The 23,347-nt window shown below is 57.0% G+C and overlaps 3 protein-coding genes across 3 annotated transcripts in view; all 3 read left to right on the plus strand.

Annotated features, from left to right (window-relative positions):
* Positions 1–1,127: 1,127 nt before the first annotated feature.
* Positions 1,128–6,289, plus strand: HOXC10 (homeobox C10). Its single transcript, XM_029204690.1, has 2 exons — positions 1,128–1,990; positions 5,159–6,289. Exons 1-2 carry the CDS (start codon positions 1,240–1,242, stop codon positions 5,434–5,436), a joined length of 1,029 nt encoding a protein of 342 aa, XP_029060523.1. The 5' UTR covers positions 1,128–1,239; the 3' UTR covers positions 5,437–6,289.
* A 351-nt stretch (positions 6,290–6,640) lies between these two features.
* The window catches only part of HOXC6 (homeobox C6), a 40,009-nt gene continuing 23,302 nt past the window's right edge, over positions 6,641–23,347 (plus strand). Inside the window, exon 1 of the mRNA XM_029204695.1 lies at positions 6,641–6,836. The gene's annotated coding sequence lies outside the window, so the exon portion shown is untranslated. The remainder of the gene's footprint in view (positions 6,837–23,347) is intronic.
* HOXC9 (homeobox C9) lies at positions 15,253–19,406 on the plus strand. Its single transcript, XM_029204691.1, has 2 exons — positions 15,253–16,723; positions 18,501–19,406. The coding sequence occupies exons 1-2, from the start codon at positions 16,186–16,188 to the stop codon at positions 18,743–18,745; spliced, it is 783 nt and encodes a 260-aa protein (XP_029060524.1). The 5' UTR covers positions 15,253–16,185; the 3' UTR covers positions 18,746–19,406.

Raw genomic sequence — 23,347 nt, forward strand, 5'->3', positions numbered from 1 at the left:
CTTTCTTAAAAAAATCGCTCTGTTGAAGGACACTTCTCTGGGTCGCATTTTGTCGCGTCCGTTGCCCTGGTTTCCCGGTTGATACGTGACTCCCCCAAACCGCCCGAGGCCCCGAGGGTTCCCTCTTTCTCTCTGGGAATGCTCCCTGTTTTCGTGGGGGCAAGGTCAACTGGAAAGCCAGGGCCGCCAGGGCCTGGAGCAAAGCAGCCGAACCGGCTCCAAGGCCAAAGCCTTCCTGCCCCTGAGTTGATAGCCCAGGAGCCGCCCACCCAGCCAGGTCCAGGCCGCACTCCCTGGTCGGGGAGCCGGTGCCTTTGGTTGCCGGCTTCCTCCTCCCGCGACCCCTCAGTCCCCTCGGAATCCCCCTCTCCCAAGCAGCCCTGAAGTCATCTTGACCTCCTCCCTGGCCTGCCCCAGACACTGGAGATTCCCCGTCAGTCCCCACGGGGAACTTGCAACTCAACCAACTTCCGTGACGGGAGGTCCCGAGCTGAGCTCCCAGCCCCAAGGGCCGAGACCGACGAAAGAGGACGCAGGAGAGGAGAAACTTTAGTTCCGTTTGGGATTCCTTAACTTTTTCCTCTCCCTTTCTCTGCCCGCAGGATCCCTCCCCCAAACCTCACCCCACTCCCATCCCAGGGGAAGAAGTGGGGGCGGGGGCCAAGGCGAGGAAAAGAGGAGGTGAGGAGGGGAAGAAGTACCTGAATCGTGTCTTCACCTTTTAGTTTGAATGTGACTGTTTTGAGCCCCGAGTTGCCTCGCTCTCTCACTCTGTCCCGCATTTTCCCCCCTCTCCGCTCCCCTCTCCCCAAGAGTTACAGGCTGCTTCCCGGGTAAACAAACCCCATCCTCCCTAGAACCCCCTCATCCCCTCCACCCTGCTCCTGCCCCAGTCGCCGCGGGGGCCCTTCCTTTGTTCGCGGGTAAGGGCTCCGGCGCCCCTACCTCGAGGCGGCTGCTAGGTGGCGCTGTTACTCCACGGTGCGCGCTCCGCCTGCAGACAACTTGACCCCGCTGACGTCACGGCCGTCTGAATCATCAAGGCCATTTTCAAATCCCATTGGTCTAGCCGTCACATGGTGAGGGCCGAATGCGCGGATAATTATGGAGCTGATATTTCCCCCCCTCCCCTTCTTTTCCCTCCCGCCCCTCCAACCGCCCCCCCTCCCGGATGGGGAAAAAAAAAGATGTCAGCTCCTCCGCAGTAGTATTGCTCCTTAAAAACCCCTCTCTCTGAAAATGACATGCCCTCGCAATGTAACTCCGAACTCGTACGCGGAGCCCTTGGTTGCGCCTGGCGGAGGAGAGCGCTATAGCCGGAGCGCAGGCATGTATATGCAATCTGGGAGTGACTTCAACTGCGGGGTGATGAGGGGCTGCGGGCTCGCGCCCTCGCTCTCCAAGAGGGACGAGGGCAGCAGCCCCAACCTCGCCCTCAACACCTACCCGTCCTACCTCTCGCAGCTGGACTCCTGGGGCGACCCCAAAGCCGCCTACCGCCTGGAACAACCTGTTGGCAGGCCGCTATCCTCCTGCTCCTACCCACCTAGTGTCAAGGAGGAGAATGTCTGCTGCGTGTACAGCGCAGAGAAGCGGGCGAAAAGTGGCCCCGAGGCAGCTCTCTACTCCCACACCCTGCAGGAGTCCTGCCTCGGGGAGCACGAGGTGCCGGTGCCCAGCTACTACCGCGCCAGCCCGAGCTACTCCGCGCTGGACAAGCCGCCCCACTGTGCCGGGGCCAACGACTTCGAAGCCCCTTTCGAGCAGCGGGCCAGTCTCAACCCGCGCGCCGAACATCTGGAGTCTCCCCAGCTCCGGGGTAAAGTGAGTTTCCCTGAGACACCCAAGTCCGACAGCCAGACCCCCAGCCCCAATGAGATCAAGACCGAGCAGAGCCTGGCGGGCCCAAAGGGCAGCCCCTTGGAGAGCGAAAAGGATCGGGCCAAAACCGCCGACTCCAGCCCAGACACCTCGGATAACGAAGCGAAAGGTAAGGCCTCCTGGGCCGTGGCCCGGGTGGGACGCTCGGGCACTTGGTCTTCGTGGCCGGGGCGGGGGCAGGGAGAGGGTTGGGCCGAGGAGGGCCTGGACGGTCTTGGGAATGCGACCCCGGCTTGGGACTCGTGCCTGCTGAGCGCCAGGCTGGTGGCGCCTCGTTTGGCTAGGGAAGGTAAGCGGCGAAGTGGAGGTGCCGGCGGCAGCGGCTGTGGGCGCCGAGGCCGGGGTGGTGCGCACGGCGGGCAGCCTGCAGCGTCTTGTGTTGCCCAGGGCGGGGGACCGATCCCGGGCGCGTGCTGGCTTTGGTTTGCTTGCTCTGCGTTCGTGTCCTGGGAAGCTGATGCCCCCCCACCACCACACTCCCCCACCACCCCCCCACCCCCGCTCAGGTCAGAAGCATGCAAAAAGCTTAAAATGGCGATCTTGGGCCAGGGGCTAGGACAGACTTGGGAGAAGGGGGATTTCGCTTTACTGCGTTTTCCCAGTTGAAAATTGTTTCCTGCGAGGCGCGATTTGTTGTTTGTGGGTCTGATTTGTGCGTGTGGCTTGGGCCCCTGCGGTTTTTGGCTCGGTCGGGGGGCCTCTGGCCGCGGTGCTGGGGCCGGAAGAGGTGGAGGTGAAGGGCTGCCCTCCACGTCCCTCCCTCCCCCAGACGCCCAGGCTGCGTATGGCGTTGGAACAGGGCATTTGGAATGTTGTAAGTTTTTTGTCTCCCCTTTGAAATTTTGTTTCCTTTTTTTTATAGTTAACGTTTAAAAAATTTTTCCCGTTGGTTTCCAAAAGCAGCTTACAAATGAGTGGTTGGGAAATTTCTGTGTGCATGGTAAGCGGTTTTCTCCTGAAAGGGAGTGAGGCTTTAGTTGGATTTTATTGTAATTTTGGTGGCGAGGGAAAGCCTAGCCAGAGTTCAAGCTCGGGGTTCAAGATTCATTTCTGCTGCAGGTACTGGGGGCCCTCAGGACCCTTCTCTGACACCTGGAGAAAATGTGGAGGAAACGGGAGCAGTGGAGGGAGGCTGAGGGGACTTACCCTGAAAAGTTGGAGCAAAAAGCATCAGAAAAGGCCCGACTGGTGGGGCGGGGGGGACGGGCAGGGGATAAACCTGCTCCCCACAGCACTGGCTACTGGAGGCTGTGCGTAAGAAGGGCTCTTTGGGTGCAGAGGCAGATGAAACAGTGAAAACTGAGCAGAGTGGGGGCGGCCTGGGTCTTATGGCGCTTTGTATATGGATGCGGTCCACACGTATGCCCGGAGGCGACCTGTGTCACACTCACACACACTCACGCATGCCCTCTCATACATGCACACGCACTCTTTTGGCGGGTGAGGGCAGACCCTCGTCCTCTTGGGTATCCTCTGCAAATCAAAGGTGGCCTTGGCAAATCAGCCCATGGAGACCCTAGCCAGAAGGTGGGCACGGGTGTGTTCATGAGGGGGAGGGGGAGAGAGGCACGCATACCCACGAAGCCTTGCTGGTGGCACGTGTGCAGCCCAAAAGTTTAATTTTGTACCATCTCCCCATACCCCGAGCTTGGTTGGGGTGCAGATTTAGGGTAGGAAAAGCTGCGTTCTAGCCCCACCAAAAGCAAAGTCAAGTTTAACAAGCCTACCTCCTAGCTCAAACTGCCCCCATTCTGGTAGGCTCCCCTTTCTCCCCTGCCATCCCCATACCATCTAAACCCTCCCACCCCAACTAATCCCTCTGACTCTGCCTGCTCCCTTCTTGCCTGCCCCCCTCATTTTGGTGCCTCCACCAGGCCAGAGGCAAGAGGGCTTTGGGCCAGACTCCCCATTTGTAATTTCTCCCCTTCCCCCAGACCCCAACAACCCCAATAAAAAATAAATGGCACAGAGTTAGATGTGGAGAGCCTTTAAAAAATTTGGCAGAAGGCTGCAGGTGCAGAGGTGGGAACAGAATTAAGGACATTAAAGTGTTTTAAACTACAGCCTCAAGTCTGCATTTTCTGATGCCTCCTGGTTCCCCTAGGGCCCCCACCCCACTCCCCATCAAGCTAAGATCCAGGAACCTGGCAGTTTCATTTGGCATAGAAGGGGAGATAGAGCACAGAGCCATCAGCAGAGTCCTTTGCTGGGTGTCCCTCTCGGGTCTCTGGACTCTGGGTTTTTCCCTAGAAAAGATGGCCAAGGTCTCTTCTGCTGCTTGAGGAGCAAGGCTGGTTCATTTCAGCAAGAATTTGTGCCGGGGGCGGGGGGGAGAAGCTGTAGATAAGGGAAAGGGAAATGCACACCACACTTATAGCATCTCCTGATATAAATAGACACATGTGTACATATCCCTGTGTGTGTACATATGTGTAGGAGTGTGTATCTCTGCAGAAATACACGTGAACATGCATGCATACATACCTACATAGACTAGGCAGGAGATTTCCAGGAGGCTGCATTTCCTCAGGATCTCTCTCCCTTGACCTTAGGTCTCTGGCCAGGGCAGTTGACTGAGGACTCCTCAGCATGCCCCATAGCTGTTGCCCCTGACCTCCGCTGACTGCACAAGCTCCCTGCCTCGGTTACTCCTGGGGGAAATGGCCGGGATAGGAAAAGCTGGCAATGGGAGATCCAATGGGGTAGAGTCACTCTGTGACACTTCAGGTGGGAGCCAGGGCTGGGGATCTGGTGCAGAGACGGCTGCAATGGCCTCTGGCTGCAGAGTCTGGGGCGACATCCCTCCACTGCGTTGAATGGGGTCAAAGCTCTCTGGAAATTGCTCTGGGCAGCGAGGTGGCCTCTGCCACCGGGTCTGAGGCCTGGAAAACACTTTTTCCTTCTGGTTGGATTTTTACAGAGCTGGAAAGGAACAGAGAGGAGGCGGGGTCTGGTGAGGCTTAGAGGGCACACCAGGGTCAGCTAGCTGAGGGAGAGCAGGAGTTCTCAGAACATGCTAGGTCAAGGTGGATTGGGTGATTAAATTTAATAGACGCGTTGGAGGCAAGTACTTTCTGTCTTTCTCCCCTGTAAGTCTAGACCCCAAAGAAATTCTAAGAGCCTTGAGGCCAGGAGGACCCCACCAGCCAGGCCTGTGGGGCGAGAACAGCTCCCCTGTGCTCCCTCAGCTGCCCCCACTGCAAGCTGGCCAAGGCTGCAGTGCTGCGAGGGTTGCCTCTTCGAGGGATACTTATGTAAATAATGTTATTTTTAACAGAGGAGATAAAGGCAGAAAACACCACAGGAAATTGGCTGACAGCAAAGAGCGGAAGGAAGAAGAGGTGTCCCTATACTAAACACCAGACGCTGGAATTGGAGAAAGAATTTCTGTTCAATATGTATTTGACACGAGAGCGCCGCCTGGAGATTAGCAAGACCATTAACCTTACAGACAGACAAGTCAAAATCTGGTTTCAAAATCGCAGAATGAAACTCAAGAAAATGAACCGAGAGAATCGAATCCGGGAACTGACCTCCAATTTTAATTTCACCTGAGCGAGGGGTCTCCCCTCCCACTCACCCTCTTCCCCCCGTTCCCTCCTTTCCCCGCCCCTCCTCCCTTTGTGCCTGGTGGTATATATATTTTTTCCTCCCTGAGTATAAATGCAACACGCCTGCAAAAAAGGCAAAGACCTCAGACACTCCTTTCAAGGGACCTATGGTTCTTGCTGCGAAGATGTGTCCACCTAAAGCAGGAGAAATGGGGTGCTGGGTTGTGGGGTGTGGTGTGCCCGCATAGACGAGGGTGGGAGTGTGGCTGGTGTGTGTGTCAACCCCTCACTCACCCACGCACTCACACATAGCATCCCGTTCTCCAGGCAAAGTTAAGGTCGAATCCACCCGATTATAGGGGGAAAAAAGAGGAAAAAAAATCAACCAGAGAAGGTCTGTAATCTCGAAGAGCACAGTCAGAATCGCTCCTTCCTTGCTGCATTTCCTCCTTAGAATAATAGACGTTTTTGGAAAGTTCGGCTAGTGTTTGTGTGTTTGTCATAGCGTCCAGCGCCTGCACCAAACCCTCTCTGTGTCTTCACCTCCCAATCGTTCTGAGAATCTGCTTGAAGTCTCGTATTTGTACTGCTTTCTGCTTTACTCCCATTCTCCCAGCACCCGCACATCCCCCATGCACTGCCATCTCAGAAAATCCATCCAGAGGAGCAAAAAAAATTTTTTTAATTTAAAATAGAACATAGTGAAGCAAAGACAGAGTGCCCCTCCCCCAAATATCGCCCTATCCCTGTCTGGGAGTTGTGTTATTTAAAGATATTCTGTACGTTGTATCTTTTGCATGTAGCTTCCTTAATGGAGAAAAAAATCCTAATAAATTTCCAGAATCATGATCCTCAAATGGGTGGTTTTTTGTTTTTAGTGTTTTTTTTAGCGACACCCTCCCCCCAAAGGGGCTGAGTGTGTGGATGTGTGTGTTTTGTGTTTGACTCATCTCCTAGAGCCTTTCTAGAACGTCTCTTGGCGGGTTTAATGTAAGTGAGAGACCATAACGTTGATTTAAATATTATCCAGGTGACCACAATAAGTCAAGGTCATAAAACAGTAATGTCAGGACGGTCTTGGTGCGCGAGGTGGATTTTATGATCTGCAAATATAATGTGGCGCTGTAGTAAAAGATGCATTTAAAGGTGACTGGAGGAGGGAAAGAGGCAGAGAGCAAACTGCAATCTTGAGGAGCAGACGGATCTGATTGCCTGGGGTGCTGGGCCAGGCGCACCCCACCGCTGCTCGGGGGAACCCCAAGAGCCCCCCACCTATCCGAGGAAAGGAATAAACTTAACCGCCGGAGGGGGGCAAGGAGCTCAGCCACCCCCCCCCCCCCGACAGCAGCAGCAGAAGCACGGGCAGCGGCAAGAGGAGGAGGACGACGACGAGGCAGCGACAAGGTAAGAGAAGCGGTTTCTTGTTCTTCTCTTGGCGCTGGAGTGGGGAATAGCGGCGTCCCCAGGTGCCCAGCGCGCAGTGGGCAGAGCAGGGTGGAAGGTGTTTCATGCATCCGCGCTTGCTGAGAGCCCAGGCTTGCCTTGTGGCGGCTCGCGGTGGAGGGCAGTGGCCGTGAGCTCCCCGTCCCCAGCCCCGTTGCCGTGGGGTTCGGCGGTCAAAGGAGTAAATTGGTGGTTTTGGGCTTCTTTCTTTACTCGGTCGCTTAGGGTCTCCTTGAGTTCGACACATGGGTCTAGACGTCTCTCATTCTGGCCGTCTGCTGGGGGAAGCGGAGGGAGGGTGGGCTAGAGAGTGTTGGAGCTTGAAGCTTAGGTCTTCCTGCTTTCTGCTGATTTGGATGTGAGCCTTAACCAGGCTCTCGGTCCCCACTCTGCCCGGCCGTGGGGCTTTGCCAGGCAAGTGGCCTGATCGGAAGAGGCTCTGGAGTGGTTCGGCCACACATAGACGAAGGGAAGCCGGAGTCCAGCTGAGAGACGGAGAAGATCAGAGGGAATCTAGGAGGAGAGCACAGGAGAGCCAGAAGGGCAAGACAGGGGACCCAGCTGGAGAGTGGAAGGACACTCCAGTTTCCCCCAGGGCCAGGGCCAGAGGCAGGGGGGTTGCTCCGCTGCGGTGCTGGGGGCGGGGCGGGGGTTTGGCAGCTGGAGGTCCCATTTCACCAGAGTCTCTCTGAGCGGTTTGTTTAGACTAGCAGCTGACGGGGCAGGCAGATCCCCTACCCACCCAGCCACCCAAAGTCTACCCTCTCGTCCTTAGGGAGGTCGTGAGGGCGGAAAGGGGGATGGGGCTGAATTTCTTCCTTCCCCAACCCCCTTCCCTTCTCCTGATAGATGCAAAGCTGAATCTCCCGCCCTGTTCGCTCAGCTGATCTGTGGCTTAGGTAGTTTCATGTTGTTGGGATTGAGTTTTGAACTCGGCAACAAGAAACTGTCTGAGTTACATCAGTCGGTTATCGTCGAGGGCCCCAACCCACCTACCCCGCTCCTACCCTCCCCGGTGGGACTGCCCCCAGCGCCCCTCCTAGATAAGGCAAAGTGGGTACAGGCTGAGGCGGGCTAGCTGTGAGTGGGGCTACACCACAAGTCTGGAGAACCCCGCTTTACCCTTTCCACTCCTCAGCCTGTCCCCATCCCCGTGATTGAGGGAGAGGAGTTTTTCCTGGAGCTATTGTTTCCTGGGCCCAGCTGATGGAGACAGACAAAGAAGGTCTAACCAATTCCAAGGAAATTCAGGAATTTGAGTAAGAGGTGGCCTGGCGGGCCAGCTCAGTTGGGTAGCAGGGTGGGGCAGGATGATTAAGAGAGAAAAGACCACAGAAAGAGAAAGGGGTCTCTGGAAGAGTTAGCTTCTCCTACCTTCCACCTCCAAGGAAAAAAATCTGCCTCCAGTCGGCTGGGGCTGGAGCTTCTCCTTAGAAAAGTGGGGTGCCTGGGGTCCTAAGAGTTGGGGAACTCTGACCAGCAGCTCAGCCACCTCGCCTTCCCCTTCTGTATCTCCGTCGCCAGGAGAAGGGCACATTTAGGGTGTTAGTAGGCTGGAGGAAAGCCATCCAGTCCAAGTAGAACCCCCCCACACCTACCCTACTGGGAAACATCAGGGCAGGAATCTGGCTCTGGTCTCTTTCTAGCTGTCTGTTGCCCGTAGGCCTTGGTGTGTTGTGTCTGTGCCTGTCAGACAGCTGCTTGTCTTTGCACTGTGTGGAAATGTCTGGGTGAAGGGAGGCTGCCAGCGCCCACCATCACCATATTGCTGGGGAGGTTGTCGGCTGATGCCAGGGGGAGGAGGGGAGGACCTGGGTTAGGGAGAATCCAAGCAGTGTGCAACTTTGCAAAGCTTCTTCGCCTCCTTGGCCCCTCTGGTTGCTCAATTCTGGTCCTGGTTACTAGAGAGAGGGCTCTCCAGCGAGGTTTCGCTGCCTGCAGAGAAAACTGGGGAGGACCAGGGAGAATGGGGAGATACACCCCCGTTCTCAGAGAGACTGGGAAAGAGAAAGCCAGGTTCTTGGTTCTCTTACTTTGGAATTATTATGATTATTAAAACATTATAGACTTTCAGACAAGGGAACAAAATCATGTCCCCGGAACACAATATATACATGGAGTTCTGTATTCACGCAGTTGACTGCTGGGGGCTTATGTGTAACCTTGGATGAGTGTGGTTCTCTGGTTCTATATCTCTATCTCCTCCAGGCTCTCTCAGATCCCCTGTATATATTTTTGAGCACACTCGTGTATCTTTCTCTCTCTCGTGTACGAAGAGACCCAATGGAGACTAGAGGAGGAAATGGGAATAGGGCCTTCCTTCTCCCCAGCTGAAATTGTCAGTCTGTCTTTCTGTCTGTCCCCCAGCCCTTGGTAGGGGAAAAAAATCTCTTCCCTTGGAAGGAAGTGCTCAAATCGCCCTATGGCTCCAGGGGAAATGGGGAGGTTTTCAGAGAGGAAGGCCACCTGGTACAAGGCAGGCAAGGGCTTCCCCAGTTTGGGAGCCCCTAGCAGTCTCTGAGTTTTCAGGCTGTCAGAAGCCCGGGGCCAGCTGGAGTGAAGGGAGTCCCAGGCAGGGGCTGGGTGCTCAGGAGTGCCTGGCTTGGAGACGGCATCCCTGATGGGCCGAAATTCACCAATGAACGACTTCTGTGCTTTGGGTCTCTCTGCCCCAATATCTGTTTCAGAGCTGGTGGGCTTATGGGGTCGGTGGCCCCCCCATATCCTGGGGAATGGGGTACATTCTCACAGGGCCAAGGTGAGGGCCAGTCTGGTGGCCAGAGTCCACCAAGGGGCCCTGGGGCCGTGGATCATGGCTAAGGCAATGGTGATTATTTATTCTCTTCGCTGGAAGGGAGTCTTCAAAAGAAACAGCGTGAAGAGGAGGGAAAAAATTCTCTCTCGTCTGCGGATATTAAGATGGATTTTTATTTCTTAAAGGACCCTCCCCGCCAAGAGTACATAAGCGTAAACGTAATATATGCTCCGCAGCCCAACTCCAGAAATCGCAATAAAAGTTAAAACCTCCCCTACTGTTTTTTTTTAATTATGATATGGGAAAGAGGAGCAGGATTTATAGAGCTGAACTCTCGGCGTGTGAGTGTTTAAGACTCGCAGGAGAAGGAGGAAAAGGCAAGAGCTCACCAAGGAGAGCCTTGGTCTCTGAGATCTCTCGCCTGCCTGCGGGGGCTCCGGCTTAGCCGGCCGAGCCTCTGTGGCCTCCCTGGGACCTCGGCTCCCCAGCACCCTCCGCCCGGGCCCACCGGCCTGCCTCGGCTCGCTCGGAGATGCAGCCCTTCTCGGGAACAGGTGAAGGGCAGCGGGGCCAGGGACAGGGGGCTGCAGGTGGGAGCGTCAGGACACTGGGCTTTGTGTGGGTCCCGTGCAGGGGAGGAGGTTTGCAGCCCCGGGCAAGGCCGCGGCCCGAGGGTGGCCAGTGGGCGCTTTGGCTAGGAAGGGTGTCCGGCCGGGCGCGAGAGCACGAACAAGGTGGATTGTGTGTGGACTTTGGCCGCAGACGGAGCGGAGCGGGCTCCTGGGCAGAGGCCAGCGGCGAGGCGGGCAACCGGAGGTTGAGTCTGTAGTAAGGACCTTGAGGTCTGTTTGGTGTTTGGGCTGCGCGGGCGGCGGCCCAGAGTGTGCAGCGCACAGCGCGCGGGGCGCGGCGGCCAGCGTGGGCGAGGCGGCAGGCCCCGCACACCTCTGCAGCTGCAGGGCCGGGCCCAGGACGTCTGAACTGAGGCCCACCAAGGGTCAGAGCGTGAAAAATAAATGCAGTTAAAGGTCTTTCTTTCTTTCTTTTCCACGTAAGAGGTCCTTTCTTTCTTGTCTCTTTCGGAGCTACCTGGATTTGGTCCAGAACAGGTTGCCCGCGGGAGGGCCCCGCGAGCGGCAGAGCGCGAGGGAGGGAGAGAGGGAGGGAGGGCGAGAAAGAGGGAGGGAGGGAAGAAGGGCGGGCAGCGGCGGCTGCGGTGGCCGGGGCTTCCCTCCCCCGGCGGAGGCGGCTTCCCTGCATCTGTGGCCGTGGGGAGCCGAGGAGCAGGTAACGAAGGCGCTTCCCGAGGCGGGATTGGACCAAGCCAGAGGGACCGAGGCTTCCGGGTCTCTGCCCAACGCCCTGGAGGGGAGAGAAGGTAGGGAGATCGGCGCTCACCCGGCCTGGCAGAGGCCTGGGGAATGTTGAACCTGTATTCGATTTCAGGCTCACACTCATGTTGTGAGTCTGTCTGCCTCCGGAGATGCGGTTTGCCTGGCTGCCTGTCTGTCCGTCCGTCTGAGACGTGCCAAACCCTAGGCTGTCCTTCCAAAGGCTGGAAAAAATCGGGCAAATTTGTCGGAATGTACACTTTCATTCACTGGATTCTCTGCAACTCAGCGGAGCTGCTTGGTGCGCGCCCAAGTTGGAGGGAGCGTTCCTCCTGCTTTCTGGCTGCCGGATCCTCTGGTTCCCTCCACCATGGGCTGAGTTTCTGGCTCCAGGTTCGCGGCTTGCCCTGAGGTTTGAGGCCAGACAGCTCCTAGCCTGGCAGGGAAGGCGGGGGAGAGACTAGCGGCTCTGGCCCCTTAATTGTACTTCGGACACTTATTGTTTCTCCTTTCGCCACCTCGGCTTCCTCAGTCTGGGCTCCAAAGTCACTGCAAATTTCCTTGCGACACACACATCCCACAAAGATCGGGTAACCAGGCGCCCAAGGCCACGGGGGCTCCAAGCGCAGAGCACCCCTAGCTCTGGGGCCGCTCCCCCTCCAGCCACTCCCCAGGCGGGGAAACCGGACCGGGCTGGGGGAGCTGGAAATAGCCCCGTTTGCTGTGGGGCGGCTGGGCAGGGGGCTGGTGGGAATGTAGGCTGTGGCGTTGAGAGGGCCACGTTCACAGCCCCTGGGGGTTTCACTCCTGCTGGGTTTAGCGGCTGGACTCCTAGTGTGTAGGGATCCCGGGTACCCACCTGGGGTGGGTGCAGGACGCTGGTCTCCTCGCCGCAGGCCAGGAGAATTCAGTTTCTGCTTCCAGCGCAGGCCTGAGCTAGGAGGAGTTGTGTGTGTGGGTGTGTTTTTCCCAACAAAGAGGGATCGGGAGAGAAAAGGGGGGAAAGTAGAGGGGAACCAAGGAGGGGGCGGGGAGGAGGAGAGGGCAGCAGAGAGGTGAACTGAGCCCATTTCATGGGGAGAAGGAAAATGAAAGCAAATGGAGTACACACAGCCTCCTCCGCGCTGACGAGCCGGGAGCGGGCGCCCTGCCTTCGGGCTCGGGGATGACCCACTGGGGGACCGGGAAAAGCCTGTTTTAAATTTAATCCGAATTTGTTGGTGTGGATTGAACCGGAGGGAATTTAAATCACTAAAAGGGAGGTGCAGGGCAAGGGGAGGGGATGAGGCTAACCTGCCTGTCTTTCTGTCTGTCTGTCCTTCCCACGGTGGTGCTAGCTTGATTGTGGTCCCAGCTGTCCAGGTCTGAGGTGATGCAGTAAGGGTGCTCCGCCCCCTTAGGGGCCTCTCCTGTGCCCAGTGCCGTCTTTTGGGGTCAGAAGAGAGCTCTAAGAACTAGAGTGGATGCACAGCTGCTAGCTAAAGTTGGGGTCCCCCCGCCCGTCCCCAACAGGGACTCCCAGTGGCCTCCAGTCCCTTGGGTTCCCCATCGGTGATGAGGAAAATTGAAGGGAGTGGTGTGGGTGAGAGGGAGGCTGGGAACCGGGCAGGAGATTCAGCAGGCGCAACTGAACCTGGGAAGACAAACTCCTCCTGCTTGGTGATCCCACCTCCTTTGTGCCCCGACACCTCCAAGCGTGGATTTGGGGGGAGCCTGAAGGTCTGCTTCGGAGCCCTGACCTGCCACCCCATCTCCAAATGCAGAGAAGGGGGGCACTACCCACATGCAGTTGTGGAACCCGAGGGACCTCGGCCTGGTGGCCTGGTGAACTCAGGGACTCCCAGGCTCTTCCAGCCCCCCTCCTCCTGGCTGCCTCTCTCAGCAAGGCCTAGGCAAAATGGGGCATTGGTGGGGAGGGGGCTGTGGGCGAGGCCTGCTTCCTGATCCACAGCTGTGTCTGTGCCTGAGTGAGGAGGGTCTGAGTTCACTCTCCGAAATGAAGGTGGCAATCTCCCCTCGGTTTTACAGGGAATTTGACGGCTGCAGAGTACGTGGGCCTGCTGATCCAGGCTGCCCCACTGCTGCTGCCTCTGCTGGGTGGGCAGGCTGCTCAGGAGTTGAAAAGAAGGCGGTGACCGAAGTGGGTAGCAGAGAAAGGGGCATCTGTTTACAGCCAGTATGTCTGGGGTCTCTCCCAAATAGTAGAGGCCCACAGGAGAGGGGCTGTAGGGGCATCTTTCTTCTAAGAAGACTGAGGTTGGGACAGATGGGCTCTGTTCCCTGGCGAAGATGCAGAGAAGGAGCGGGTGTGAAACCTTCTCCTTCCTCATGTCTTCTTTGCTCCTTGACGAGTCCGTGGCTCAGCTCCCAGCTGCCTGGGCGGCTGCCTAGGCCGAGATAGGGTTCTATATCCCAGAGGCCTGATGTACCCACCTCAGCAGGTCGCCCGGGAGAGGCAGGAGAGAAGGCCTCTTCCTCCTTTGTGTCCAGACAGAAGTGGCCGCCGCGCCCGGAGCCGGTCCTGCGGCAAAGGCCCGGCCAGCCAGCGGGCTGCACAATGCCACGGCTGCCCGGCCAGCCCGCGCCCTACCCCGTCCTGCCTTCCTGTCACCGCCCTTCCTCCGGCTCGCTCTCTACACGCCTTCCTTTCCCTGCTCTCCCCCTCTTTTCATCCTGCCTCCCCTCTTTTCTGTAATTCTCCCCTTTCTTTCTTTTATTCTAATCCGTTTTCTTTTTTCCTTCCCTCCTTCCTTCCTCCCTTCCTCTCTATGGGCCTGGCGCCGGGCTTCAATCTTGTTGTCTCAGGCTGTCTCGGGCTCTGTCCTCTGATGTCCCCTTGGTCGCAGTCTGGCCCCAGGCCCTCTGACGGCTACACAGCTCTGCTCAGCATTGCCAGCAGTCACCCCAGAGCCAGGCAGGGTCCCCAGCCGCCTGGGCTGGGGGAGGTGCTGATGGCTCTGGGGATCTGGAGGAAGCCTCGGCAGGGGAACAGGAATCTCCTGTCTTTTCCTTGAAATAGTGAGGGAGAATTTTTGATTGACAGCTAACCCGACTCCATCAAGGCCAAAGAGGTATGTTGTTTCTTGGTGTAATTTGGATTTCCCAGACCAGTCCAGGCCGGGGCAGGAGAACATAATCAGAGCCGAGGGTAAAGAAGCTGAGGTCCCGGGTCGTCTCTCCCCAGCCGGGTACTTCTCACGTCACGCGCCCCCCCATGCGTCGAAATCCCAGCCCTGCTAGACCGAAAAGGACATAACCGGGGTGGTGGTGGTGGGGTAAGTAGGGACTGGGGAGGGGGCCTGGCAGGCTGGGGTCAGTGCTTCGAGCTGCAGATCTATCCTTCCCCCTCAACTTCCCCCCACCCCAAACACACATATTACACTCTCTGGGACACCTCTCTCTAGCCCTTCTCCTCCCCAGAGGAGACAGGTCGACAGAGATGTGCGGTGGGGGGGAAGCAGCCTCTGCCCCCCACCCCTGGCATTTGGTCCCTTCCTGGGGACAAGAGGGGAAAGAAGGGCAGGCGTCTCGGATCTGGGAAAACTCATCCTTCCCTGCTGCCTCAGAGCCTGTGTCTTAGCCTCAGCTCCTGCCTATTTCCTCTAGCGCAAACTGGACTCTTCCCTGCTGACCCTGAAATTGTACCCCTCCTTCAAACTCACTCTGCCCTGCCTAGGGTACATCTGTCTCTGGGGACATCACCTGCTCTTCTCCCCCGCCCCCAGCCAACTTCCCTGCCCCCTCTCTTGCACCCACACTGAGAATTTCCTGCTTGCCTAAAGCCCACTTTTGCTAAACCACCATGGGACAGTGTGATGGAAAGCAGAGGGCTGGGCAATGAACCCCAGATTCAAGGAGGAGGGTAGCGACCAACTTATTGGGGGGAGGAATCCAAGTTGTGTGATCTTCCCTACAATCACACTACCCCTCCAGAATTCCTGTGTCTGACTCCAAAGAAATTGCTTTCTCCCATTCCTCTGTAGCTTTTTTCCCGTTCCAAAAACAGCCTACAATTTTATTTAATGAAAGACACATTTATGAACAATCAAATGATCCTCATAAAATTTTTATTGAAGGACGTAAAAACAAGCTACTTGCCCACGACCGAGGTCGCTCTCTCGCCTTGCCCGCTCTCACCCTGGCTCTCTGCAGACAGAGCCCTGGAGTGACTTCTTTTTGGGGGGCGGGGGAGGGCAGGATGTCTCAGAGGTGGAGTTGGGGGCAAAGGAGGGCGAGCAGGAAGACGGGATGGGGACACCCCACTGAAGCTGTGTAGGTCTCTCCTCCACTTCTTCAGGCTGGCAAAGAAAGATAAATAGATACAGACAATAAATTTAAAATAAAGGCGTTTGCATATCTGTGCCAAAGCCAAGCGAGGACTTCTGGTGGCAAAGGTGTACGAGGTCCCGAGGTCCTACCCCTCCCACCCGCGGACCACCTTCCCCAAGCTTCCTCTGCCCCAAATTTGGGGGGCTGAGTTGGCCAGTGGCAGAAGGACGCTCCCCTTCCCCTCCTTCCCTCCCTCCACCCCAGCTTCCCCAGTCCCCTCCCACTCTCCCTCCCTCGCTGCTGCTGCTCCTGAAAGAAATACATACATACACACTGTTTAAAAACGTATTTTTAAAAGCCACGTTCGGAACTGACAATCGCTGATCTCGGCTTGCGCAGAGACTGCGGGAGCGTCGGGGCCGACAGAGACGGATTACGTCAAGAAATAGTTCCTCCACCTACCTCGGCCGGCCTCTCCGCCCCTGCGGGGCTCCCGCACCCAGCTCGGCCCCGGGGGTCCGGAAACCCTGGCTTCGGGGAGTGGCACTTGCACCCCATCAAGAAATCCTCCCGGGGGTGGGGGCGGAGGCCATCTGCTTAGGGGTGGACACGAGCCAGGGGCTTCTCTGCTGACATGCGACTTGTCCTGAGGGGGTGGCCGGGTCCTTGGGTCCAGAGTTGCGAACCCCCAGGAAAACGCAGGTCGCGGGGATCAGCAGAGAGAAGAGGGTGGGAGAAGGTTAAAAAAAAAAAAAAAAAAAGCCAGGAAAAAAAGCCCCTGCGCATTGATCCGCGCCGTATTTTTGGGTAAATACGATCACGTGGGGGCCGGGGAGCCAATGAGCTGCGGGGAAAAGGCTGGAAAAATAATTACCTGCCTTGATTGTTCTGTGAGCAGATAAAAAGTACATATACAGTTCATACAATAATCTTATGTATGTAAAACCCTGTTACGATGTCGGCGACGGGCCCCATCAGTAACTATTACGTGGACTCGCTCATCTCTCACGACAATGAAGACCTCCTAGCGTCCAGGTTTCCGGCCACGGGGGCTCACCCCGCCGCCGCCAGACCCAGCGGTTTGGTGCCGGACTGTAGCGATTTTCCGTCCTGTAGCTTCGCGCCCAAGCCGGCCGTGTTCAGCACGTCGTGGGCGCCCGTGCCCTCGCAGTCGTCCGTGGTCTACCACCCGTACGGCCCCCAGCCCCACCTCGGCGCCGACACGCGCTACATGCGGACTTGGCTCGAGCCGCTGTCCGGCGCCGTCTCCTTCCCCAGCTTCCCGGCCGGGGGTCGTCACTACGCCCTCAAGCCGGACGCCTACCCCGGGCGCCGCGCCGACTGCGGCCCGGGCGACGGCCGCAGCTACCCGGACTACATGTACGGCTCGCCCGGGGAACTGCGCGACCGCGCCCCGCAGACCCTGCCCTCGCCCGAGGCGGACGCCCTCGCCGGCAGCAAGCACAAAGAGGAGAAGGCCGACCTGGACCCCAGTAAGTTGGGAGCAATTTTCCTTTACAACCCGCGCGGGAGGGGAGGGGAGGCCGGGCGGGGGGAGCCGGATTACAGCCCCTCCGAGCGGCGCAGGGAGCGCGGGAGAGGGGCGAAGGCGAGGGGGTGAGGACTCAATAAAAGCGAATTACCTTGGGGAGCTTTCAGGGGCAGGAAGGTCTGAGAAGGGCGCCCAGGGAGCCAGGTTGGGAGAAGGCTGAAGGGGGCTCCTCTCCCAGGAGCTGGCTTTGATGAGACCCCCGCCCCCACACACCCCGACCCAGGCTTTTTGGCTCAGTCGCAACTTTCGAAGAAATGCAGACAGGGCCAGGGGATGGGGTGGGGGCAAGGTTCATTTTATGGTTTGGGGTGGGATGGGGGAGAGATGGGGAGGACACTGGGGGCAGAGAGGAAATAACCCCAAGGAGAAAAGCCACCCCCTACCTCCCAGGCAGTGTAGGGGTCCTCACTCCACTAGAGATTCATAAAACAGAAGGTCCATGGGCTTCTCCCCCAGGAAGCCTGGGTGAGGGGTCTGGGGGCTTTCCCAGCCTAGGAACTTGGAGAGATCAGGACTTCCAGAGTTGGGGGAGAGAAGTGGGGTCCCAGTCTCCTTAAACTTGAGAGCCCTCTTCTCAGTGTCTGCAGGAGAGAGGGGTGGGAATGGGGGTCAGGGAGGAGGAGTGGGGAGCGGGAAGCGGTATCTCCCCAGATTAGAGAATTGTACACACACACAACACACACACACACACACACACAACACACACACACACACACACACGCGCGCACACACACACACGCCAATCAGGGAAACAGGAGCCTTCTGAGTATTGCAAAGAAAGGCAGGGGGAGGTGAGGTGAGGTGGGGTGGGGGGACAGGTGAGAGCTGCAGGTCCAGAGAAAGAGGAAAGAAGGGGAAACAGCAGGGGAAGGGGTGCAGCCCCTGGGTGTGAGGAAGTGTCTGGGGGAGTCCCAGGAGGGGGTTGCAGGAAATCCTTTCTTGCAGCCCCATAAGGGGCCAGGGCCTAATTATACCCCTCTGAAGGCTTCCCTCCTTGCCCTCAGCTACTCCCATAAACCTGAAATTGGAGGCTTGGCTCATACAGAGCCTGTCCTGGGGCTGGCAGGAGGAGGGGGCACTGGAAGCCAAACAGGGAAGCTAAGATACAGGGGAGCCTGTCCCCAAGGCCAGCAGCTCCTTGGGGAGAGGAGAAAGGCTTTTCCCATCCCAGCATCACTCTGAGAATTCGCCTCAGCAGGGTTGAATTCTGAGAGAGCGGAGATGGGGCGCTGGAGAGGGTAGTGAGGGGCTTGGGGACTCTCAGGGTCAGGAAGCAGAACTGCTGAAATTTCAGGACTTGGTCATGGGCTGGGAAGATGGGAGGGGGCAGAGAAGGAGGGAAGTGGGGAGGAGAGAGACCTCACTATAAAAATAAAAAACAAGAGAGAGAAGCGTTTATGGGCCTATGAAACGGTTGGGAATTTGGACTTTTTATGGGGATATTCTCGAATTACTACTCTTGAAGCTGAGGACCAGACAGTAGAGGCTTTGATAGCTTCGATTTCCTATCGTTTTAGGTGCTGGAAACCGAGGAGGGGGAAGATGAGGAGGGGGGAGAACGCAAAAGGAGTAAGGGGGGAAATTCCTCAAGCAAAACGTGCCCAAATTCAGGTTCAATTATTGGGTTTGGGGAGCCTGGCTGAGGCTGGGGGGGTGGTGCCAGGCGTCCTGGACTGGAAAGGGGCTCCACTGACCCCTGCCTGTGTTTGGCCCTCCAGGCAACCCCGTGGCCAACTGGATTCACGCCCGCTCCACAAGGAAGAAGCGCTGCCCCTACACCAAGTATCAGACGCTGGAACTGGAGAAGGAGTTTCTCTTCAACATGTATTTAACCAGGGACCGTCGGTACGAGGTGGCCCGGGTTCTCAACCTCACCGAGCGGCAGGTCAAAATCTGGTTTCAGAACCGGAGGATGAAGATGAAAAAGATGAATAAAGAAAAAACCGACAAGGAGCAATCCTAAACCCTGCCGCAGCCTGCTGCCTCGGCACATCCAAGGGAAAAACAGAAAACCCACAAAAATACCCCGACGCAGGCGGGAGACAGCACGAAAAAGAAAAGGAATGAGCAAGATAGAGAAAAGCCAATCGGCTTAAAAAGGAAAAAAAGGGAAAGGGAGAAGGAAAACTCTTGCGAGATTTGGGAGGGTTCAGTGTTGAGAAATTGGTGTTTTAGTTAGTTCTACCCAGCAAGGAGGAGGAGGCCGGGAGAGAAACCGCGTTCTCTTCTCCCAGCGCAACTGAAATAAATGACACACACAAATGTGATTTTTTTCCTCCTTTCTTCAGAGAAGCCAGTACTTGAATCGCTATATTTCTATTTTTTTTTCTCCTGTGTTGTATTTGGTCCGGGCCATCCTTCCCCAGGCCTGGGGTGCTCTGCGTGCAGATTTTGTACAAAAAAAAAGACACACACATATACACAAGAACGCTTCCCAGCCCAGGAGCTGAGGGGCGAGGGCCGGGGACCATGCCGCAGGCTGGGTCCGGCGGCTCAGGCCAGCGCCTCTGGCGTGTACATAGCAGTGTCAGCTCATCCCCAGAGTCCGTCTTGTAACGTGCTTCTGTTTGTTGTGGTAGAACAGCTCTGTGTTAATATATCGAAGTCACTTAAAAAACCAGAAACCCAACCGTATCCAGTTCTCGTTATTTCTCCTCCCTGTGGCTCTCAGGCTTCTGGCGTGGAGGAAGCAAGTGCTTAGATCCTTTCGGGGAGGCGGGAGCCAGGCAAGGGGCTCCCTCTGCTTCGGAAGGGCAAGTCCCCAGCCGCTTTTCCAGGCAGGGTGCGATGGGGCTGAGGGCTCCCAGGGTGCAGTGGAGGCTGCCGAGGCCCGGGTCCAGTTGTGCCTGCCCAGGCTGGCTGCCTGTGAGTCTCCTGGTAGCTCGATGGAGTCCCTGGGGGTGGGGGCACAGCATGAATGGTTTTCCCTGGCTGTAATTAATTGTAATAATTTATGAGTACATGAGATTGGAGAGAAGAGATAGGTAAAGATGAAAGTTGGGTGCTGGGTGAGGGCCCGGGCTGGATTCTTGCCCGGCTGCATCGGTGCTTCGAGGGATGGCTTGTGGGGGGGTGGGCAGTGCTAGGGAGGGTGTGTGGTGAATGGTGAGGAGGAAGAAGGCCCAGCAGGCCTCAGGGAGCCGGACAGGCACTGGGCATTGAGAGTGAAAGAAGGAAGATGCAGAGAGAGAGTAGGGAGGGAAGAAAAGGAGGAAGGAAGGAAAGAAGGAAGAGGGGCAAGGGAGGGAGGAAGGGAGGGAGGAAAGAGAAAGAAAAAGAGGGAAAGAAAGAAAAGGAAGGAAGAGAGACAGGGAGGAAGGAGAAAGATGGCAAAACCAGAATCAGAATGAGATTTAGTTTCTACTTCTCAATGTATTCTCAGCTCCTCTCTCTCTCTCTCTCCACCTCCTGGTTCTCTCTTTTCTAATCAATCTCTCTCTCTGGTGCTTAGTTTGAATGTTGATCTGGGGGTGACGGGGTTATGCTGAGCGGCTGCAGCATTTCTGGGAGATGGCGCAGCTAGGGCCCAAGGAAGCTGGTCAGGGATTAGCCAGGAGTGGGGTGTTCTCTGGTGGCTGTGGGACCCAAGGGGCAAGGATGTGGGGATGTGTGTGTAACAGCCCAATGGGCTGGTTGGCTGCATAGCACCCCAGAGCGCCTTCCCCAGAACCGGCAGTTTTCATCTGCTGATCAGAAGCAGACTCAAGCTGCCGGGTATGACTCGGCCCCGCGCCCCCATTCTCGGAAATCCCCCAATCTGGAAACTATTAAACTCAGACTGCTTGAAATATAGCCCTTTAATATCTCGGGCTGCCCATTCTGGCGAGGGTGCAGAGTGTTGCTCTGAATACTTGGGGAATACCACCGTAGAAGAAAATAATTGGGGACCCCAGTCCCTGTGCAGCTCCCTCCATGGCATCACCTTACAGGACTGGTGAGGCACTTGTAGGGACCAGCCCCTTCCCCATCATTTGAATCTCCTACCCCCTCCTTCTACTAAATACTCCAATTTCGGGGCTGGAGGAAGGTGGGAAGAGGTGAACATTTTGTTTTGATAATATTTCCTCTCGTCTTCCCCGCTTAAGAAGAGACCTCCCCAATTCCAGAAGCGATTGTTTTCTCGGTCCTTTTGGAAGTTGCTTTGCCTGTAGTTTTCTCTCTTTTCTTGCTTCCTCGCTCCTCCCCTGGGCCATTTTACTGTTCTGGGACCCTGGCCGCAGTTCCGCACCGGGCGGAGGACAAGGCACGCGTCTCCCTCGGTCCTGACCGCCGGGACTCAGGCTTCTCTCCGGCCCGAGCTTGGCGGCGTTTCCGGGCCTCCACCCGGCCCCTGTTCCAAGGCCCTGTCGCCTCCCCTCGTCCGTCCGTCAGCGCGGCCTGCTTCCTGCGGCCCGCCTGAGCCGGCCTTGCTCCGGGCAGGAAGGAGGGCCCTGAGCGGAGCGTGGGATCCAGAGCAGGCCCACCCGGTCCAGCCCACTGTTCAGTACCAGCTCGGCCTCCAGCCTGCAGGTCAGGATTGGATTCTAGTTTTATTTATTGTCATTTGTGAACTCAAACCACAACAACACAACACACATCTGGGGAAAGAAACGAAAGCTGGGGAGGAAAGAGGGGCTTGCAAACGCCCCCCTGCCCTAATCTCCTCCCACCTCTCCTCTGCTCCTTTGTCAGAATCACAAAACCCTAAAGGTTGTTCCACTTGGGAAGGCAGAGGATAGGTACATTTCCGCGGCCCCGAAATGCCTCTTTTATGGCGCTGTTTGTCTCCCTGCGCTGGATTCTGAATGGGACCGAACAAAACAGCAGCGCGGAGCTGGCTAGACGTCTGGGCTTAATTGTTTTATGGTTTAAATAAGGTGGACACTCTTTCCTTTGAAATCGGATTATAGGAATGTTTTGTCTATGGTCCACGGAGAACAGGACCTCACTGGCTGGGAGGGAGAGGTGGAGAGAGCGCGCGCGTGAGAGAGAGGGATGGGCTACAAACCAGGGAGCAAAGAGCCAGGAGAAGTGAGAATCCCACCCCAAAGTCCTGCAGGCGGCAGCGGAATAGGCGGTGCGGAGCCAGCGGCAGGGTAAGAGGAGCGAGGAGTTTAGGGTGCGCGCCGCGGGCAGGCGGTCGCGGGAGCTTCGGGGCGTGCATTTGCGTGCGCGGAGGTGTTCCGAGGCCAGAAATGCGCCTGAACGCGGGGGAAATCGCGGCAGTTCCTTTGCACAGTGTCTCTTAATGCGGGAAGGGAGGGTGACAGAAAGAGAAAATAGTGTGAAACCTTTGACAAGGTTTATTTCGAGAATTTAGAAAACAAAAGAGCAGCGGTCCGGAGGGAAATCCCTTCCGGGGACCCCTCTCACGCGCACCCATTTGGAAACTCCTTCCTCCCACCTCCCACCTTTGGGTCAAGCCTGGGGACCTGCTTGCTCTAAGCTGTTGGCTTTTTCCCGGCCGGACTGCATTGAAGTGAGTGGACGCGAGGTGGCGCTGTTGCTCAATGTTAGAGGCGGCGGCGGTGCCCCCGGCCGGCCTGGCCGCACTGACGTTTGAGGCCCGGCCCCGAGGAGCAGCGACGAGAAGGCCCGGCGCCCCGGCCCAGCCCGGCCCCTCTGGCTCTGAGCAAATCAATCCTCTCACCTGTGAGGTGTAAATAAATCGAGAGTGGCGGCGGGAGGTGGGCCCTCGCTCTGGCAGCAGACTCGGGAATCTCAGGAGGGCGGGCGCCGAAAATAATCGCTTTGCGGAGGAGATAAGCACGAAGCAGGCAGCGCGTAATTAACACGAAAAGGCAGAATGACCCGGACAAACGAACATAAATCCGTGGTACCTAGGAGGGCGGTGCAGGCCTCGGGGCGAGGGACAGAGACGCCCCAGCAAGGATGGGGGTCGAGGGACAGAGACGCCCCAGCAAGGATGGCTGCTTGCGGTTCCTTTATTTCCAGGCTCCCGGAGCGAAATCAACCAGATACGTGTAAAAGAAAAAAATCAAATGAACGAAAGAAAGAAAAGGCGAGGGACGCCCCCCACCCCGCTCCATCCCGAAAGGGGAAACCAAGTCCAACCAGGGATTTCGGGACTGGTGGGCTCTCGGAGCAGACGGTGCTGGCAGCACACTCGGGACAGTCGCATTCCAGGACACAAAGGCCCGGAAGACTAGCTCAGTGGCAGGGTTTTCGCTGGACCATAAAGTGTCGAGATATCCCCCCAGCCCCTAAAAGATAAGGCGCAGGCCCCAGAGCGGATCCGGCCTGCCCAGCCTCCTCTTTCCAGGAGGGGAGGAGAAAGTATTTATGACAGTCCCCAGTGACCTAGAAGCTGGGAGCCCAGAGTCTGTCTCGTTCAGCTCAGTAGCCACAGAACAGGCTCAGAAAAGGCAGGGCCAGAACCAAGGCTGCGGCGTGCTTTGGTAGTGGAGGAGACCTCTGCCATGCCCTCTACTGCCCTGGACCCTGGGGAGGCCTGCAGCCCTGGCACGGCCCTCCGCTGACCCTCCCCTCCTGCTGCTCCAGGGCCAGAGTTCTGGGTGTCACAGAGTTTGGGCGGTCCCTAAGTCAGACGGGGGTAGGTTCTTCC

The sequence above is a fragment of the Monodon monoceros genome, unplaced genomic scaffold (assembly GCF_005190385.1).
Source record: "Monodon monoceros isolate NGI ecotype Baffin Bay Population unplaced genomic scaffold, NGI_Narwhal_1 Super_Scaffold_6, whole genome shotgun sequence".
Taxonomy (NCBI): Eukaryota; Metazoa; Chordata; class Mammalia; order Artiodactyla; family Monodontidae; genus Monodon; species Monodon monoceros.

What these genes read in the sequence shown, in the direction of transcription:
- HOXC10 (XM_029204690.1), top strand. Translation starts at nt 1,240, where the DNA reads ATGACATGCCCTCGCAATGTAACTCCGAACTCGTACGCGGAGCCCTTG. An exon ending in CTCGGATAACGAAGCGAAAG is followed by an intron (nt 1,991 to 5,158) that starts GTAAGGCCTCCT and finishes TATTTTTAACAG; the next exon opens with AGGAGATAAAGGCAGAAAAC.
- HOXC9 (XM_029204691.1), top strand. Translation starts at nt 16,186, where the DNA reads ATGTCGGCGACGGGCCCCATCAGTAACTATTACGTGGACTCGCTCATC. An exon ending in GAAGGCCGACCTGGACCCCA is followed by an intron (nt 16,724 to 18,500) that starts GTAAGTTGGGAG and finishes TTGGCCCTCCAG; the next exon opens with GCAACCCCGTGGCCAACTGG.